At 37.0% G+C, this 21220-nt stretch overlaps 1 protein-coding gene across 2 annotated transcripts in view; it reads left to right on the forward strand.

Moving 5' to 3' along the window:
• The window catches only part of MYO6 (myosin VI), a 108542-nt gene that overhangs the window by 24578 nt on the left and 62744 nt on the right, over nt 1–21220 (forward strand). For both annotated transcript variants that reach the window (XM_063389499.1, XM_063389500.1), the window contains exons 2-7: nt 4702–4840; nt 10834–10903; nt 15447–15520; nt 17487–17616; nt 18577–18682; nt 20518–20573. In XM_063389499.1, coding sequence (XP_063245569.1) covers nt 4724–4840; nt 10834–10903; nt 15447–15520; nt 17487–17616; nt 18577–18682; nt 20518–20573 — 553 coding nt within the window. In that variant the 5' untranslated portion in view covers nt 4702–4723. The remainder of the gene's footprint in view (nt 1–4701; nt 4841–10833; nt 10904–15446; nt 15521–17486; nt 17617–18576; nt 18683–20517; nt 20574–21220) is intronic.

Genomic DNA, 21220 nt, shown 5'->3' on the forward strand with positions numbered 1-21220 from the left:
ATCTGGAAATACTACAGAAATCGGTTTCTGGCTGCTCAGTATTGAAAACATGCTGATACATGCAAATACACAAGAAAATGAGCATGCCATCAGAATAATTTCATCAGCTGCTGTGCTCAAGTTGTCCTAAGCAGTCAGAGCAGGTAGCTTTAAAATAATTTTTTATCTAGTAATTCTCAGATGTGGAATGATTGCTCTGTTGTACATGCATACATCTACAAAAGGTAGTGACAATTAACAAGTTGGGGTTAAGATTTTCAAAGCAAGTTGGTTTTGAACGTACTTCTGTGCTGTGCTATATTTCAGTCTATTTCTTCTTTTCCAGTTTGGCAGAAGTCCCTGCTTGACAGAGTTACTTTGCTGATGTTCTTTTAGGTATGAAAAAGCTGCAGTGTGACATGGATAAACTAGAATGTATTAGAGCAGAGTTTTGTAGTCCATTGGAAAAGTAAATAATAAAAATGGTATTAGTTTAATATTAATTTCAAACAATGCAGCTACAACTGTATTGTAATTAGCTCAAATAAAAATAAATTTCTACTATATCTCCAGTTCATTTGAAATACTGTGTCACCTGCAGTAGAGTGCTGCATGCTGCCTGAGCTTTGATTTGGAGAAGTTTCAGTTGAGCAGTAAACTAGGGTTGCAAAAGTAATCTGTCTGACAATAAGGTATGTTTTTCTTTGTCTAGTCTCTTCTGTATGTTTATAGGACCTTTCCCTGAGCATTCTCATGTGCCTGCCGTAATCAGCAGAATTTTGAGCAGCTCTTAAACACATAAGTGCAAGGTGGTTTTCATATAAAAACCTATGTGTTTTACAGTGATAATTTACTACTATACCTATTCTAATTAGTTTCTTTTCCTTTGACTTAGCCATTTTAGTGAGTTACTGTTGGTTTAATGAAGTGTAGTTTTTCATTTGTTTTAATTAGTTAATTGAGCAATCAGTACAGTACCTTGGTATAGCAGGCTGTTTATAGGATAGTAGGTAGGATCAGATCATGCAAATACCTGCCTCTGGGCTCTGGCAACAGGTTTGAAATTGCATTTAGTATATTTTGCCCTTGTAGATTTCTTTCACCAGATGGTAGCATATGATTTCCTTTTGAATAGTCTATAACACCCAAATGTAATTGTATTACATTCTTTTAAAATCAATACTACTTAGGTAAACTTAAGTGGGAGAATAGTGTGTCAACTTTCAACTGAGAAATTCTTAGTTGTTTCCTATGTTTTATGCAGATAATTTTTTGAGAAAAAGATGTCATTTGACATTCTCCAAAAGGGGGAATAATAGTGCAGAAAAAAAGTTACAGAAATGTTGGTAGGTGTTTTTCTTGGAATCTGGGCAGTGATTTGTCTTGCAAATCGTTTGAACACTAGTTACAGTGTTTAGCCAGTGCTGAATGTGTTAAGTACTCTTACTGATAATTAAGGCAAGGTCTATTACTGCATACCAATTATGAAGAAATAAAATCTGACATTTGAAGGAATAGCTATTAAGATTACCAGCTTCAGGCAAAGGCTTATTTTATTACTATAGCTCTTGTACTCAACAGAGAGAAAAACTCCAGTACTAGATTCCTGAGGTCTTTCTATGTAGAAAGAGAAAAGGGCAGCTGGCTTCCCACTTCCAAGCATAACCATTGTGAATTCTCTTCATTTCTCTCTTGATTGTGGAGACGAAAAAGATCCAGCAGCTTAAAATCAATTAATATATATTGAGTGCAGATATACAAATACAAATGTGGATGATAATTTCTTTTTGTCTCCTTTTTTAGAAGCATCATTCAGGTTAATCCTTGTGTTTGGTGGTGTTGCTATCAGATCTGTTGCCTTAGAACGTTTAGCCTGGGCATGAGTCTCTTTGCTTTCATTGTTTTCAGAAATGGTGTGCTCTTTTGGCAGTGTGGTGGACTGCATGTAGACTGGATTTAGATGGATGCATATTGGGAAAAAAACTTTGTTCCCACTGATAGTTTCTGTGCACTGTAAAATGCTGGTCTGTAAACTGGCTATTCAAGAGCTAGTTCAGGTTTGGGCTTCATGCACCTGTCTCGAGGCAATGGCACAATACATCAGATCGAGGTGTAAATAATAGAGCAGGTAATGCCTGGTAGGTTTTGATATCCAATTTCAATGTGCTCCCTGCTGGAGTCCCAGCTGACAGAGAGGGAGTGGTGCTAAAACCAAAATGTTACAACTGGTTTTATGTGACTACTCAACCAGAAGATTGTATTTATTAAAATTAATTGTCCCATTAATAACTGACTCACTTGTATTTAGATTGCTTTCATCCAGTGGTGTCTTAGATGCTTGCAAAAGCTTGGGTACTTTTCTTAAACTTGCATTTCCTGGTGGTGGCTGAATTCAATCACTGCTCTGTCCTTCAAGTGGATTTTTTCCAGCTTGTGACACTCCTCAGTCCTAATTTATTAATAAAGTAGGAAATTCCTTAAGAATATGTAAGAATGCTAAAAGCTCTGTCAGTGAACAAAGCAGAAACATCTGGATGTGAACTGGGGAAGTTGGATTCTAACTTTTGCTGAAATTTTGGCAGTAATTTTAGGGTTTGTTTCTCATGCAACATGGTTATGTCCAGAGCCCTGACCATGCTACTTGGGATGTAAAAGACAGCCTTGTTTTTAGTGGTTGTGTGACATATCTTTAACTACTATTTTGAACTAGCATTTTAAAAGCAAATGATAGGTTTAGTGAAGAAATTAAGGCTTGATTATATCCAGAAATAAACTCAGCTGTTTAGCAACTATGCCCATGATGGCAGTTGAAGGTCTAGAGGTCAGGTCTGGCTGGAAAAAAAATCCCTTTTTCAGTATCATAAAATAAAGCAAAAAATGGCCAACAGCCAGTTGTGAGTGAATACAGATGTTGTTTACAGGATTTATCGTATAACGAATGGCAACACATGATGAAGATGCTGTTTCGTAGGTCATGGGTTGTGGCGAAAGGCTGGAAGTAAACAGAAGTAAATGTGATACTGGAGGTTGTAGAACGTAACTTTCTGTGTGCAGTTCAAAGAAGTTACTATGTTCTGTTCATGGGAGGACAGTAAATCACAAGTTTTTCTGTAATTTCACAGTAAAGTTGCCAAGGAATAACACAGCTTGCTGTTAACTAAGAACAGCAGCATTCTGAAAGAGATCACAGCCAGCCTTTTCCTTCTCTTCAGACTTTTCTAACCTGTCCTTGGAGGCAGTAAAAAGCAGGTCACGTGTAGCATGTGCTGACAGATCCTCTCAAGGGCAAGAATGTCCTTTTCTGCTCATAGTTGCACAGCTTTCTGGTGGGCCAATCACTCTTTTTGTTTGCTGCTGCTTATGGCAAAGGGATCTGCAGCCTTCACTGTTTGTGAGAAATTTTTAATTTTATTTTTCCTTCAGATATGGGAAAAGAAAAATGTGGGACACTTTCCTAAGCTTTCCCTAGACTTTTGCAGTTTGTTGCCAGTGTTTTCTTTGCTGCTTGGCAGGTTTATTTCTTTCATGGTGAGAGAGGCAAGTTACACCTTGGTGGTATGAGATTACTTTTTACAAATTTTGGAATCACTAAAACATGTCAGTTTAGTATGTGAATGAGTTTTGGAGGGGAGTAAGAAACAGCCAGGAGAAGTGAGCCTTTTAAGCTGAGTGGATTCTATTCTTACTAGGGTAAGGACTATAAAGTAGGTAAAAGAAACCAAAACCAAACCAACAACAACAACAAAAACCATGAAAAAAGGGACCAATTCAGCATATTTAAAATGGCACCATTAGCCATTCAGAGTGTGCCAGCCTTGGCAACTTTCCTGGTTAGCTCAATGAGTATTGCGTGCAATCAAATACTCCCTTTTAATTGGGAGCTTATTTAGCTGTATAACTTGAGGAGCATAAGGTTTGAATATCTTGGCCTTTGCATCTTTTTCACTTGCAGATCAAAATTATTTCAAAACAGTTTTCATGTCATTTTTTAATAGAAAATAAAGTTCCTTAAGAGGAAGACCTGTAATGTTTCAGTATCAGGAGGGTCAGCATTTTAAAGACTTACAGGATGATAAATCAGTTGAAACTAAATATATTTGTGGGTTATTTGAAAGCCAGTTATTTGAAGCTGAGCATATTTATATGCTCAGCTACACAAGAAGAGTGAACACATTTAATTGTCTCAAATGCCAAGAGACTGGATTTCTGCTTACATGCCGCTACATGTGCTGTTGCAAAAATAGAAATATTTGTACACCTGATCAAGTACAGACAGGTATCCATTAGTCATATAACCCACTGCATGCACATATAGATATACGTGTATGTCTTTACATATGTATCCATATATGTGTATATACACACTCCCAGTGTAGTCTTGGCTTTGAATCTATCTTGCACTTTTAATTTGAGCGTGAGATAGACTCCCTTCTTGCTTCACAAGTTAGGGAAGTTGGATAAAGAACTTCAGGGAACAGTGTATGGATCCCATGAAAAATGGTTCTGGTCTTCAGCCTTTTCCATGCTGATGTCTAGGAGGTGTCCTCTGTAGGTGAACCATTGTGACTTGGAGAAAGGCTGGCTCCAGTCTGCAGCGGCTGTCTCCTTTCATACTGAATTATATAAATAAACATAACAAACTGAATTCTGGGTAGTAAATCCTGATGGTCTGATTTCTATACAAAGCGTTTTGATTATTTTTATTTTTATTTTGTCTTATAGGAAATACTGGATAGATCCCACAATGGAAGACGGGAAGCCCGTCTGGGCTCCACACCCAACTGATGGGTTTCAGATGGGGATGATTGTGGATATTGGCCCTGACAACTTAACTATTGAGCCTTTGAATCAGAAAGGCAAGGTAAGTGTCTCACAAACAAAGCAAAAGAGAAAAAACATACAAGAGACCACCCACCTTACCTGTAGGCTAGGTCTTTGCCATTATCTTCAACTGCACACAGCCTGAAGGAGTGGAAAATCAGTTTTCTGTTCTAAGTTTGGCTAAGGATCTTTGTTCAGCTTTAGCTTGTATTGCAGTTGACCCCTCACTCTGATGAGAAGTGTGTACTTCGTCAGTTATCTGCATGAGCACTGAGTACGTACTCATGAAAGAGAGGAGCTTTGACTCTCCGTAGTCATTTGATTCAGTACTGTATGCTTTGTTTTTCTCAATTAGAACTTATTAAGAGCCTGCTGTTGAGATTAGCTTCTCTCTTTTTCCTTACATTCATAGGAAGGGTCCTACAGGGATGTGCTGGGCCCTGGCTAAGATTAGATACCATTAGACTGATGAAGGCTGAGAGATGAATCCTCTTAACTCAAGTACCTTGAGAGAAGTAATATGCTGTCAAACCAAGGTCCTATGGAATTGCTACATCAAATTAAAGTCAAAATAAATGTAACTTTAAAAATGAAGATGTAATTCATCCTAATTAGTGTGTTCAAGTGGCTTGATTTATCATGACATCTTTCAGACTCAGTATGTTGTAACTAAATGTCAGTTTTTACAGGAAGCACCGTGTAGCTATCAATTATCCTAATTCAAATGGTCAGATTCCTGGGTTGTACTAGGTAGAATAAGATTATCACTGCCTTAAAAGCTGTGATTTCAGTCTTTTTGAATGTTATTTTTGCACCCTTTCTAATAGTTTTGTTTTTTCTTTATATTCAAGGTTGTAAAAAAGACAACAATGTGTTTTGTAACTTCTTTTTTTATGTCAGCAGTAGGAGAGAATGCCTTGTCACAGGTCAAAAGGTTATGCAGCAGTCCTTCCTTTTGGGGGAATGTTTATAGACTTTCTTTCTTGTGCATTTTGGAGAGGAAGTTGATTTTGCCTTCCTTAGAAATACAAAGCAAGTGTAACATCTGATTTTTGAGTGAGAGAGAGAAAGTCTATAGGTTTAGTAGTAGTATTCATTTGTCAGTTTAGGGAGGAGCAAGATTATTCAAAGACGTTAAATATTCTAAATCTATGGCTAATATTAAAATGACAAATAAATTTCACCCCCACTGCTGTTTCTGCTTATATTCCTCAATAGTCTTGATGTCATAAAGAGCAAAAGCCTTTACACTGAAACAGAAACAATAATAAGGATATTTCTGAGTCACTATTTATTTCTAACATGTGCTCCTTTCAAGGACCATACATAATTAAAAAACCCCGATAAAACAACAAAAAATGATCCTAAAATACAAATAGTTTGTTTCATGGTTTTCTCAACAACAACAACAAAATCTCTTTTGTCTAGGGAGTTTGTTATTCCACTGTTGGCTGTTTTGAATTAAGCAGATCAATTAAGACCCTAATGTTCATTCACCTAAGGGAATAAACACTTCACAGTCTAAATGCTGTATAGATTATGGTCCTGTATTTTTAACTATCAAACTTAATTAATTAACCTTATATTAATACAGATGGAGTAAAAGGTTTTCTTGATTACCTCTTCAGTCTTTTCAAGGTGTCAGTGATTTTAGAGAAACATTTCTCATTGCTTTTTGACTTTTTAAGATGACTCTATCCTCGTGCATTTCATTTGAAGTAGTCAGCATTATTAGTCATTATCACTTTGTTTTCTTAAAATGGTAGTTCAGAAGCGCTCTTCAGCAAGAATGCATGATCCAGCAGCTCCAGAGTTGCCCATGATAATTACAGGGAGGACAGGAGTAACCTGATCTTGTAAACATATCCGGGCAGTGTAACTTATTATTATTTTTTAATCTGGGTCATTACCATGTCATATGTATTCTCTGTAGGCACTGGTAGCTTACCAGAGGTCACAGTCTGAAAAGGAAATGTGCATGCCTGTGTTTATTGCCTTTTATGACACTGTTGTCAATAACTACAGTGTGTGCTGCAAGGCAGCAGTTTCACCATGTCTCAAACGCTCCCTCCCATCCCCACCTGCAGAGTGGCACTGCAGTGGCACCCTCCCAGCTCCGCCTGCCGAGCTGTGCGTGACGCCTCAAACGAGGTCAGAGAACAGACCCAGCCTGAAGAAGTGGAAAGTTTTCAGGATGGCAGCAAGCAGTGGAAGAGGGGCAGAGGAGCTGAGGCCATTGTGGTGGCAGGTTGCTTCACCTTGTGAAACCAAGTTACCCAGTCCAGACTGTGAAGGTCCAACACAGCAATTCCCTTAAACCCAGCAGTGGCAGTTTTGGGCACCCCACAGCCCATCCCCAAGTGTTTACAGTTCTGTGCAGAGGCTGTGTGTCTAAGGGAGGTGAGGAGCTGAGTCACCCAGCCTGCCCTGCACAAAAAACAGGACTGCGAGCCGCAGGAGTGTTTTACTGGAACAGGGGATGCATGTGTTACGTGATGGGAACCTCTTCCCAAAAAGTGGATCATTGGCTTGCAAGGCTTATAAATGCCAGGACTGGAAAAAAAGCCAGAGGAACTGGAGAGTGCTTTGCTAATGAGCATGGTCCCACCTAGAGCTGGAGTCTTGCCCAGAGAATGGGTTCCAAACTGGATTGGTGTACCAGAGCTGGCAGTCCTGGCCCACCAGCCATCACATGCTGGTGGTACAAGGAAGCAGGCAGAAAGGGAACCAGCTGTTAAATTCAACTGGTATTACACTTTCATTTCTCCTTAAAGTGTTATTTTCTGAATGTACTGGGATTTGTAATCTGGGATCCTGTTGCATATATCTTTTTGTTCTTTGAGGCTGAAACAAGGAGAAGGCAGATGACAGTGAAATTGCCAAATGGGGAATTTACTCTTTTACTGGAGGTAGCAAATGTAAATAAACTGATTAGGAAGAGATGCACTGGAAGGGCTTGCACCCTGAAATGCCATTTGGGACACCATGGGGCACTGAGGAGTAGGAAGCAGTTACTCCTTAGAGCATCAGCAGTCATGAGTTTCTGGCAGTCATTGGAGGGTGAGGTGCTGCAGGCACTTGCTGACACCCCTCTTGCCATTGACTGAGAGACACCTTATGGCTCTGGGCCACTTCTGAAGGGTCATGGAAGGCTTTATGGGCCACCTGCTTTGGTATGTTGTGAATAACCAGAAAGGTATTTTTCCCAGCTAAGTATAAAGGAATAAATGTACTTTGAAAGTAAGGATCAGAATGCTCAAAGTTCAGTGCTTCAAGCTTAGGTGGTTTTGTTGTTGTTTTTTTTTTTTTTTAAGAGTGAGCGCAACTTGCTCAACTTGCTTGTGCAAGTGAGATATGCTCCTGTCTGTCCACCACATGGTTTGTACTGCTGTAGGTTGGTTTGTGAAGTACAGCTGAGAGTAGAGATGTTTCCTGTCTGTATCTGGAAGGCATAAAGGAAGGCATGGTTACACAGATTAGATTACATGGTAGAAAGAAGATCGTGCTTGAATGGAAAGATATCTTTTTTCACTCATCTGGTTTCTGGGAGAATAGTTAAGATTGCCATTGCATTTCAAGGGTTGCTTCATTACAAAGATGACAAAAACTCCCTTCAGAATGCTCTAAACCTTATTTTGCTTCCTAAGACCGCTTCATTGTCTCATTAGACTAATACACTCTCCACTTTCTTAGGGCAAACTTGTCCTAAGCTATGATAAATGCAGAAGTCTTCCCTCATGTACCTGAAGGGTTTTTTCCTTAAAATAATTGTTTAAAAAAGTTTAAAATGGGCCAATATAGTAAAGAACTTCTTTGGATATTTTCTTATTGATAGATCTAGGATACATTGCTCATTTTCTGTTTAAAATACTAGATTTTAATACTCTGAGCTCTGCACATCTAGCTATCATACTTACCTACATAACAAGTACCTCACTTTACATAAAACAGTATTCCAAATGTGAAAGACAGCAGAGAATTTTTTTTGTTGAAATAGTTGAAAGTATACCTAGTTTCTTATCTAAAAAAGTCCAACAGAAAAAACCATTAGCTTTCAGATAGGAGATGATACAGCATTGTCTGAATTCTCTGAATTTTTTTCCCCTTAAATTTATGTTGAATCAGAAAGCTGAGTGGTGAGGACATTGAAAAAGCCCTTCTTGTCCTGAGATAGTTCTAGCATGGCTGACTTTAGCTCCAGAAATGTTTAAGTATCAGGAATTTATGAAAAGTCTCACAGAATAACTAGCAATCGTGTTCATTCTCTCCTGTCTTTGTTAGTGGTTAATGGGTTTACACATCAGCAGACAAGAACAAGAAGTGAAGTTACATTTTGGTGAAGCTGGTCAGATTATTTTTGAACTTTCCCACTGTTTCATGGACAGGAAACTGATCATGTGGGGAACTGTTGTATTCAAATACATCTTTACCAAACAAGATTTACCTTTGCTGTTGACAAACTTGTAGAGAAAACTGTGGTGATAATACGTAGTTATGGTAATACTGTGAGAGGGAGGAAAGGATGTGGTGAATCTCTGCCCTGCTAAAACTCTAAAGAGCAGCAGGCATCTTTCTGAGGTTGGTAAGGACATTGAAGGCTTCCACGGCCTGCACAAACTCTGAGAAAGGTTATTTCAGAGGAAGCTGGTGTGATGGATACTCAGATGATCCAACGTCATCGAGCAGCTTTGCTTCCTTTAGGAAACCATCTTGGACATATTTTTCTGCATCAGATCCTGATAAGGGGATGACAAAATATATTTTGTTAGGGCTAGAAATTGCATACTTTATGATAACTTGGTAGGGACGGGATATTGTAGATTTAATGTTTTCCATCTGGCAGCAATTAGTTCTGCTCTGAGACATTTTTAACCCTTCCCACTTCAAAGAGAGTTGGAATTTGTGGCTGTTAATGATGGTGTAAGCCCCAGGACCTCTCATAATGTTGTGCTCAAGCAAATATGAAACAAGCTGCTATATTTCTCCTAAATTTCCCTGTGAGATGTTTCTCATGGGACTACCTTGCTGAGTACAACGTTAAACAAGCAAACATGTTTGTTTATTAAGTTCATTCTTTAGATTCATTTGGTTGCCTTTTCAAATATTAGACTAGACTTCTTGTCTCCATTTCCATGGGGAAAAGGAGCCTGTGCCTGCAGTGGCATGGTGGCTGTCATGTTTAATTGGTACAACAGGGGTTTTGTTCATTCATCGCTAGCTCAAACGAGCTGTTACTACAGTAAACAAAAAAAATATAATTAAAAAATCTCCTTTGTACAATAGTTATTTTTGTGCAGATGCTGTAATGCATGTGAGCTTGGATGTTTTTCCTTCCTTTTTACAGCAATATAAATTATGATTTCTGGAGATGAAAAAAGAAACAAAGTTGCTTTTGTTATGAATTTTTCCAGTTGGATGTGAACACTTGATAAATGGTTGTTTTGTATAACGGGAATACAAAGGTTGAAGGAAGGTCTTGTTTTACTTTAGTATTGATTTATTGAAGAAAAAAACCCAATAAACAACACCCAAAGCTACAGTATTTGGTGATACAGAGGATGTTATGTATTGAACATTAATATTTTAACTAGGAATATTTTAAAACAGCATATCATAATGACTGCACAGTCCTTTGAATTAATGATTTGCATTTTATTCTTTCTTCTTTGCAAAACTGAGGAAATTGTGTGTCATTTATAATGCTGTTATCTTTGCAGTACTTTTTTTAGTCTTATTTTTTCTATTGCACAGTATGACATGCAATTTTGGACCTGAGAATCAAATATTATTGCACTAAAATATTTATTACAGTGAACTCAATTTTGTAATGTGGTGTAGTAATAGAAATGCAGCAGCTTTTTGTCTGCATCTAGTAACTCACTAAAATTTCCAATGCTGAAGTATAAAGCTGGTGATTTCATTTGAAATTGTGCACAGTTACAGTGCACTCACATGTATGATTGAATGAGATGTCTTTGAACTATACTTCTATTTTATGGAATTCTGACAATGTTAATGTTTCTTATCTAACAGACTTTCCAAGCAGCTATCAGTCAAGTGTTTCCTGCGGAGGAGGATAGCAAAAAGGATGTGGAAGATAATTGTAAGTTATGAATTTGAAAATAAATTACACATTTGAAAAAGATCTGCAATGAAATGAATATTGTTTCCTTACAAGCTTCCTGTTTCTTCCTTTTCATCTTTGTTTGAATTTATGTATGACCTTTGCTAGTCCTTTAAACTTCTTAAAGAAAGCCCATTTTAAATATAGTTTATTGTGCGTTTAGTTTTCATTGAACACTTTAGAGGAATGAATAGTTACATAACTCCCATATAGAACTGTTGCTTGACTTCAGAAATACTCCATTCAGCATTATGGTGTAACTTTACTTTTTATAGTGTGGCAAAAGACTCAGTGTCTTTATCAGCATCTGTATTTGTATAGCATTTTCCTGCATTTAAGGAATTTCTCAGATAGCATTTCTGTGGAAGTAGAGGTAATGGAAAATAAGTTTTAAGATTACTTCCCCAAACTGGGGATGGGAATCTGGATCTATCAGGACCATTGAAAATGGATAGACTTGAATTGGATACAGGAGTGCTGGTGGAGGAGTTTTGAGGTAAGCTTGTGTAATAAACATCACTGATCTGCAGGGCTTTTATTTTGTTAAATATTTGATAGTTAGGAGAATGGAAACAGTTGTCCAATCTGAGGAGAGAGGAGAGAATACTGAGAAAGCTGAGTGAGTGCTGTTGTCATCTTTTAGACAGCCGTTAAATATTTTGGGTTTCTGCACTCTATGAGCAAATCATAGAGCCTCTCCTGTATTGAATACTGATGAAGGCAAGTCTTTCAAACATTTCCTATGGTGTTTACTGCTTGGTGAAAATACTCGAGACTTTGTAAATAGTGGGCAAAAATATCTTCTATTGTTCTTCATTTAAAATAGAGGCTAGAGGTCTGGTCTAGGTGATGTAACCTCAATTCCTGTCCTGGAATATTTACATCCCGTGACAGGAAATGCAGCTGTTCCAGTTTCTCCACAAGAAACAAAAAGATGAGATCTGAGTCTTACGATCTGACTTAGATAGTGCACTGTCATTAGAACCAAGCTGGTAGTCTTGCTTCCAGCTGCTTATATTTTTGCAAAAAGGATGTGGATTCAAACTTTTCAAAGCTGTTATCTGTTTTCTCTGTGCGTGTTGATTGTTAGGGAAATACAATTAATTTGTGCATTTGTCCTAATGATTTTGCTGAGATGTCCTGACACCTCTGTGTCCTAGTCAGGGAATTGAAATCTGGAATGAGATTATGGAAATAATTTAAGATTCCAACAGAATACTATTCATCTAAGTTATTCAGAGAAAATATCTTCTTTGGCTCCTTGAGAAGATAAAACTTAAAAATACTTTGTTTAATAATCCTTTTTGTATCAAACACTATTTTAACTTTCCTAACATATTCTAACTTGCTGCTCACAGGTAGTTCATTTGCAGAATGTGTGAATCCCAAATTCAATTTCCTTCTCTGTCAGAGTATTTGTGTTGGAGATCATTGATTTTTAAGGAAAAAACCTATACTGAGTGCTTATAATACTGTTGTAAAAAATCCTGAAAGGTAGTATAAGGACAGGGTATTGGATAAGACTCTTAAAAACCCCAGTTCTACAGATGCAGAGCCTTGCAATTACTTAATAAAATAATTTTCACTAGAAACCCTGCTTCGTGATGTGTGCAAGAGTACCACTGTGAGTAAATTTGGAATTAACATTTCCTAGTTTTTAGTGCCTCACATCACTTATGTGAACTTTGTTTGCATGTATGGACAAGTAAATGCACATATATACAATGATTATATTTAGACATAAGCCATGTGAATATTCAGAATTCTCTCTCTCCAGTGACTTCCTTTGCCTTTGGATATGGATCCCTCTTCTAAAACATATATTCTAAAGAAGATGCATTTTGAATTTGCTGACATAAGCCTTAGTTTGCATGTCTTGAGGTGATGGCATTCCCTTGGGGGAGCAAGATCCCATTGTACACTGAGTCTGCAGGTATAGCTGCTTTAATTGCAGTGAGAGCACTGGGGACACAGTGAAATCTGGGGTCATTTGCTTTTTAGATAAGCAGCCTAATAAAAAGTTGATGATTAACTGCTTCCTTTAAAATATTGCAAACTGTGAGAGGTTCCTACAAAGATATGTCAAGGGTGTTAATAGACAATTACTATGTAATAGTTTCTCATCTCAATAATGAGGATCCAAATGACTTCAAATGCAAGTTTCCTAATTTTTTACCACACTGTCCCCTCTCAGGCACATATGAGGCAGAAGGAGACTTCCAACTCTCATTAGAGCAAGCAGGAGTTTCTGTTTCTGACCCATTTCCTTTTAATGTCTTTTTCTCTTGGGATGACCCCAATAAAAGAGGTGAAGGCCATGTGAACCGACAATGCCTGGGGAGAACGAGTCCTGCCGTGCAGCACCAGGTGTCTGTGCTGGGTTGCTGCAGCTACCAGTGGCTGTGGGGTTGTGGAGGAATGTGTGTCTGCTCTGGTGGCAGAGGAGGAACTGTGGGCATGGGGGCCAGCCTGCTGTTCCAGGAAGGAATTGTGGACAGCCACCATTTCAAGGCTGTTATAATCCAAAGGGAGAGTTTACCTAGGGTAAAGCTAAAGTGTGCCTTGTGTGCCTCTGCCAACACAGGAATATGAGTGCAAGGGATTTTGTGGAGGAAGGTGATTTCTTCTGAACAAACCAGAAGCTATGAGGTCCTTTGAGAAGTGTGAATATTCCAGATATTTGAAACAAAGCTGTATTTAGTCATGTAGGGGAGGGAAGGGCTGTTATTCAGCAGAGGTGTGTAAGCCAAAGGGAGGCTGCAATTGGCTGGTGGAACCTGACTTTGCTTCAGGGCAGTCTAGTGCAGGTAAGTAGGGGACAGAGCCACAGCCACTCCTCAGTCCACTGCAAGAAGAAGGGTAAAAGATGGAAAACAAACATGCATGTATTTTTGAGAAGCTCCCATTTTCCTTTGCCAGTATGTTTTGGTTCAGCAGGAGGAGTGTTGAAAGAGATGTTAAGAGCTGCTTACTGAACTTCAGGTATCCTTGCAGGGCAAGGTGGCTGGGGAGGTTGACTCTAGGTCACACAAACTGGCAGCCCTTTTTACACATTTCTGTAAATAAGTTAGAATATTTTTTTCTGCTGCAGCCCTTGAGAAAGGGTGTCAGTTCAACATAAAACAACTTTGTTGGTCATTATAGATGAGAGGTGTGTGCGTGACCCTTATGTGGGTGCAAGGTAGTGGTTACTATTACAGAATCACAGACCCAATTAGGTTGGAAAAGACCTCTGAGATCACTGAGTCCAACCTCTGACCTAATACCACCGTGTCAACTAGACCATGGCATTAATTGCCAGGTCCAGTCTTCCCTTAAAAAGAAAAGACATTAACAGTGCAGTGTTTACTCCATCCACAGTAGTTGGATATATACAAGTTTTTATACAGTTTAACTGCTGTAAGTTGTATCAACGTGGCAGTCTGTCAGTTGCCACTACACAAAATAGTGTTGTACATTTGATTTTAAGCAGTGAGGTAAAAAGGATTGAGCATATTTGAAAATGGAGGCTGTGTAATGAGTAATGCCCTCATTTAGTTTAGGGATAATATTTTTAAGTGTTACAGTGGGAACTGGAAATTACCTCTGTAATTAAGGCTGCTGACACTTTTCAGCACTTTACAGCTGAAAACAAGGACCAGCTTTGCCAGGATGTGAACCCATACACTCTGAAGCTTTCTGTGGCTGCCACCACCCTGTAACATTTCAGCAGTTACAGAATCACAGAATGTTCTGATCTGGAAGGGATCTACAATGATCATTGAGTCCAGCTCTTAAATGAATACTGGCCTGTACAGAGATCAAACCCACAACACTGGTCTTAGTAGCACCATGCTCTAACCAGCTGAGCAAATCTCAGGGTCAGGTGTTTTATGTTAAAGAACAAAGGATGTGTTAGCATTTTTGTCCCCCTAACAATTTCTCTGAGGAGGCTTAGTACTCAGAACATTCGGAATTGAAGCAGGGAAGTCTGGGTTAGTGCCTGGTGTTGTGATGCTGCTGTTGCTGCCTCCAGATCCAGATTAGATGTATATATTCATCAGTTCACAAATCGCCAGGAGCCAGCTGTTACTCCAAATGTCAGTTGGGTAGCATTACCCTGGGGACACTGTGACTGAGATTGGAGAGGGGAGCTCAGAGTAAGAAAACAGTCATTGGTAGGGATTTTAGTAGGTACCAGTTTCTGTGCTTAGAGGCTGGTGTGAAGGCAGACACACCATGTTTGACTGACTGCTCAAAGGAGCTTACACTGAGCAGAGCCTGTGTTTGTGGCTCCTGCAGTCCAACTCTTTGTTCAGCAGCTTCCTGTAACTCCAGTTGTACAGTTAAGAGCAAGCCTGTGGTTTTTAAAATGTATATTGAGTCAGGACTCCTGCCACAAGACAGTGTAAAGAAATGATAGGATTAAACTGTAAACAAAGAGAGAGGAACAAAATTCTCCTTAATTCAAGATTTAGTTTTTTGTCTGTACTTAAAGGTAGTCCTGAGCTCTTAATGGTATGTGATTGTTTTTCGCTTGCAGGTTCCCTGATGTATTTAAATGAAGCTACTCTCCTTCACAATATCAAAGTTCGGTACAGTAAGGACAGAATTTATGTAAGTATTGTGTGTCATGACAACCAGTCTAATAGAGATGTCCTTTCAAAAATTCACCAAGTGTTTCCACTTCTGTTTTTTTTCCTATAACAGAACTGCTACCATGGAAAGGTCGAGGTTGTAGGCCCTTTTTTGCCCTTTTTTCCTTACTTTATACTTTTAGATCAGAATCCCATCTAATTTTTAGCAGGCAGAGCAATAGGTTTGTGTGCAACCATAGCACAGCTTTATATCACAAATGCTCCTACAGGTAGCTTACTTCACTGTTAACAAAGATGGTTTTCTTTCTTCATTATTTTTGAACGAAGCAAACAGGTGCCGTCTTTGACACCTCCTAGCTCAGATGTCCATCTTAATCTTTTATATTGCTATCAAATTGCCTAATTGTACTTAATGAATTCTGACTAAATTACATTTTGTCCTTGCCATCTGCCAAGACACTGACAGCTGTGAAACAGAAGATAAGAGGTTTTTTTCTTTCTTATTTTTTTTCCCAATAGAAAGCTGACTAGGGATAATGCAGAACAGTTCTACATATTTTTAAGTGTCTGTGTTAAAATAATCAACTTTTCTTTTAGCATATATTGTAAAACTAATTTAGCTAAGCACTTTTATATAAATGTAAAAAGAAAGTATAATTGTTTTCTTCTGTTGCAGTTAATTTACATAGCTTTAAATTTTTTATGGCTCAAGATCAAGCAGCAGCTTTAAAATAAATAAATAAATATGGCCATTTGAATGCTGTTCTGGAAAAATAATCCTTAAAGAGACCCAACCAAACAATAAAACTCCCCAAGGAACTAAATTCTGAATATGATCTGATCATGGGGTAGGATAGTATTTTTGTTCATGAAGCCTACTATGTTGTCCAGAATATGTGTGTTTTCTGAAGAAAAAGAAAAAAAGACTTTTTTTTTTTCCAGTTTATAATTCAGCTACATTTCCCTTGTAAACAGTTTTATGCCTTTTTTAAAATCCTGGTTAACAATACTTATCTTGTTATTAAAAGGAGAATTAATACTAATACTTGCAACTCTTGAAGAAAAGTTTTCCTTCGGTGGAATAATTGCTGAAAACAGCATCATATATTGTGTGATCCAGCCTTCCATCAATGTATCACACAATAGTGTCCAAATTTCAGTTTTCTAGGGACATTCTCAGTAACAACAAAGCAAATAAATTATTCAAAAAGCTGAAGGGTTTTTTTTTTAGGTCTTTTTCTCATTTTCTTCAGTTCTTTTCCTGCAAATCTGATTTTTAATTTGATTCTGACCCCTATTCTTCCCTGTATGTAACATGGTAATTATAACCAAGCTATGAGAGTTTCTTTCAGAAACATTAAAAAACTCCCTCTTTTCAGTCTTCCTTGTCCTATGGAAAGGTAAAAAGCAGTCTTTGTCTGAGATTCTTCTCAAATATCTTCTCTGTGAGAAAACATTTGTATTCTGTATTTTTCTCTGTGGAAGCAGCTATAGCTGATTTTCTCTTGGCTGAATGCTTTTATTGCCTGGCTTGAATGCATTCCCAGGCAGGATCCTGACTGTCCTTCCTGCTGAGTTGCTTCCATTAGATATTGAAAGGCTATCCTCCTCACTGGAGGACAGTGTGTTATGCTAGCCATGAGCTAAGTTTATTCATTTTTGAGCAGGCGGTTTTGACGTCCCATCCTTGATCCAGTAATGTGGACAATAGGAAATAACTTAAAAAGAGATTGGGAGAAAGGTCACATTCAGGACATAGCCACAGCTCACTGGTTAGGAAATTTTCCCAGGATAATTTCACAGATATGCTGAGAAGATAATTAAAGGAACTCTAAAAATATATCCTGTCTTGTATTTGCATTAGCTGGAGAGAATCATAAATGCAATTTTATGGAGGCTATCATCTACAATAGTAATAGACAATTGCTGTTAACCACTTGCTTGGATACTGCCTAGTAATTTGCTCTTTATTGTTTTTTTCACAGACCTATGTAGCCAACATTCTTATTGCAGTGAATCCATACTTTGACATACCTAAGTTTTATTCTTCAGATACTATTAAGAAATACCAGGGTAGATCGCTGGGAACATTGCCACCACATGTTTTTGCGATTGGTATGTATGGAGCCTGTATTTGTCTCTTAAAAAACAAACACTGAATACTTCAGAGTTACCTGTAAATTTTCACTTGCAGCAGCTACACCTTTAAATTGCCAGTCCTGTTAGGATTATTCTGCAATTCCAGTGTTTTAATTCTAAGCAGTTTAAATATAATTTGCAACCATTAAAAAAGAGTAAAAAGGAAACATAAAAATTCAAATTTTATAAGTGAAAAAAGCGTAATAATGATTGGCACTGTCTTTCAGTGTAATAATTTTCTTTGCCTTGTATTATGTTGCCAGAGTACATACACTGTTTCCTTTTATATGCTTTTGTTACAGACAGAAAGTACGTTGAAATGTTATTTATGGGTTAAATCTGATTCGGTCACTTTTGAAAATAAAAAATAATTGGAAACTATAATTAAATTTTTCTCACTGTTTTGTATTTTATTTTGAAATCAAAAATATAATTAGCTGGGGTTTTTAGCTTTTTATGCAACAGGTTAGTACCTGTTGCATAAAAAGAGTTTTTCCAAGTTTCCTCAGATGTTACTTGTTGCAAAGTACAACTGAAAGTTTCCTTTTTAAAAATACATATAACTAACTTTGATTACTATTTTGTAATCATTTTGATTACATCATTAAAAAGATTAATCATCCTTTAATTAAATGTATTTTGTAGTACATTTAATTAAAAGATATAGTTGTGGATGGTTGATTTTGTTCTATTTTATTCTGGATATAGTTGAGTAGGCCTTTGTTTTCACTTGCATGTCAGTGTTGGAATAATTACAACTGTAGTATAAATTAAAGGGAAACATTTTATTAAACCGTAATGCATTCAGTTTTAAAGATTTAAAGTTTCTATTCCTGCAAATGCTACATTTTAATTTTTGCATTGTACCTTGACATTATCCTTGCAATTCTGCTGAGTATTGATTTTTGTCATGTTAACCATATTCTTTTTTTTAAGCTGATAAAGCATTCCGTGACATGAAAGTGCTTAAGATGAGTCAATCCATCATAGTCTCTGGAGAATCAGGAGCTGGCAAGACAGAAAACACTAAATTTGTTCTGAGGTTTGTATGTTTGCACCACAGTTAGTATGTGAATCTCTTGTGTTTATGCATTTGGCTGACATAGAGGCAAACGAAGGTAATCAGTGGGTTCAAGATACAATTCAGTAAGATATGTATGAGTTTCTACATGCACTTTATTACAAGAAATTGAGTTAAACTTAAATGATAATATGCAGAAATAGCTACTCATAGAATATTAAATAGAAATAGAAAATTTAACTCAGTTGTTGTGACATCATGTAGTTATTATGGCTTATGATGCACTCATGTTGGTATTGCACATGTGGTATTGTGGTTGATAAAATACATCACTAGACATTTTAACTGTATCTTGGAAGACTGTTGCTTTTGCCTTAAATGTGTATTTCTGTGTTCTCTTTTTTTTTTTTTTTGATTTACTTTAGTATCTTTTTAACTTTAATATACTTTACCCTAGTTTACTGAATAAGACTGAATAGTGGGATTTATTTATTTATTGATGCTCATGTACGACAAATACTAAATCAAGTGTATTAAACTTGGAAGTCATATTGCTGATATATATCAGCCTTGCTTCCATATCTGCATTATCTTTTAACAGCCTTTTATCACTCTGGAACACTCTAACTGGAAAGAGCTGCTTCATTAAATACACCTATGTCATAGGTGCCCTGATTATGCAAGGGAGCACAGTGGGGGCAGTGTAAATATGCTCCCTTGCCCCGCCTTGCACTTGTTTCCCTCTATAAATATTTAATTCCCTTTTCCCTAACATGATGTATTTTCCAGTATTTCTCTACAGTAGAGGTATTATTTTCCAAATCCCCTGAAGAATTGTCACATCTGCCTTCATACTTCTCTGCACTGCCCCAGTCCAACCTTTCATAGATAGCTGTTAAGAATTACTGCAAGGTAATGATTTTTTGTGGGGACATCGTGACCCTATTCCTGATAAGACTAACAAAAAGACAGCAGGCACTGGAAGAATATCTCACAAGAGATGCTCTTAAAGGAGATTATTCTTCTGCTTCTCAGAAAAGGAAGAGCTCATTACACAGGCGAATATCATTGCTGTTGGTTCTCCCCACCACAGAGTCCATGTACAAAACATAACTGAGTTTTAAAAGCTGGAAGATTTTACCCTTGTGTGATTAGAAAGTAAAAGGTACTAGTACAGCTCTTTTAGTGCTTCTGAAGTATTTTGGAAGGCCCCATTTTCAAGAGCTGTTTTTAACTTGTCCCAGATTCACCTGTGAATTTCCAGAAAGCATGCCCTGTGAGCCAGGAAAAAAAAAATAAAAAGCCTGGAACTTTGGAGCAAGTACATTGTGGTTTTATTTTCTAATTCTTTCTTCAATTGCTAAATTGAATCTTGCCTTAATTATACACCTGTAATTTCTTAACCTCACCATCTCCATGTGGATTTTTATTAACGCTGATAGTTATGAATACAGAAACCGTATGGAGGGCAACAGTTAAATTCAGGAAATAGACATGAAATGTTATGTGTTTGATAAGATTATTAATAAATACAGATAATACAGTAATAGTTTGATTATATTTCTATTAAACTGCAATTTTCATATGCATGTTGAAAAGAAATTTCTAGAGGCCTTGGAGGGTTGAAAAAAACTTAAAGTGTGAAAAAATATTTTTGTTTTAACAAAAAAGAAAAGTTTAAAGTTTAAAGTAAAGTTAAAGTTTATTTCAAAGTGCATAGGTATTTGAAACTTGAAATCAGAATGCTTTCCCTATGGTAATTCGTTAGTATTTGTGCACAGCCATGTTAAACCCTGCTTAATTGAGGAAACCTGATATGAGATGAATGATACTGATATTTTTATCTTGCTTTACAGGTATTTGACAGAATCCTATGGCAGTGGCCAAGATATTGATGATAGAATTGTAGAAGGTATAGAACTTTCTTTCATTTAACTGAAGGTTTCAAAATTCTTTTTTTTTTTTTCCAGAAATGTAAAAAAACCATTTCAACAGCAAGTGAATAAAAGCTAGCCTATTAATACTATCAGACTTTCTAGAGCATAATTTACAGGTAGTTGATCTTGATCTTAGGTTTCGAAACTTTTTTTAAATTATGATTTACTTTATTTTAATTTATTATAGTATCATACAATCGTTTGTCTAGAAAATGTTTATGTGCATGTTTGAATTGAACTTCACACAGATAATGTACTTGAGGTGGCACCCAAAATGGAATTTTAAGCTGCATAAAATCTGCAAGGACAAGACTGTTTTTTCAGTATTATCTGTTAGTACCAGGAAAATGTAATTCCTTCTCCTCACAATCAAGTTCTCAAAGTCAAATAAAGTAGGGAAATTCTTTTAAATTACAATTCTGGATCATTTTTCTGTTATATCACTTTTTGTCAGAAATCACATCATTCAGAACAGTACTTTGACTGTATCTGTCTTTAGAGTATACTCCCAAACAAGGTGAAGAGACTGTGTTGATCCTTCTCATTGAGTCTCTTTAATGTTGCATGTACTTTCTAATTGAACAGAAAATAGCTTTTTGAGAAAATAGAAATCTGAAAAAAA

This window comes from Prinia subflava, chromosome 2 (assembly GCF_021018805.1).
Source record: "Prinia subflava isolate CZ2003 ecotype Zambia chromosome 2, Cam_Psub_1.2, whole genome shotgun sequence".
Classification (NCBI taxonomy): Eukaryota; Metazoa; Chordata; class Aves; order Passeriformes; family Cisticolidae; genus Prinia; species Prinia subflava.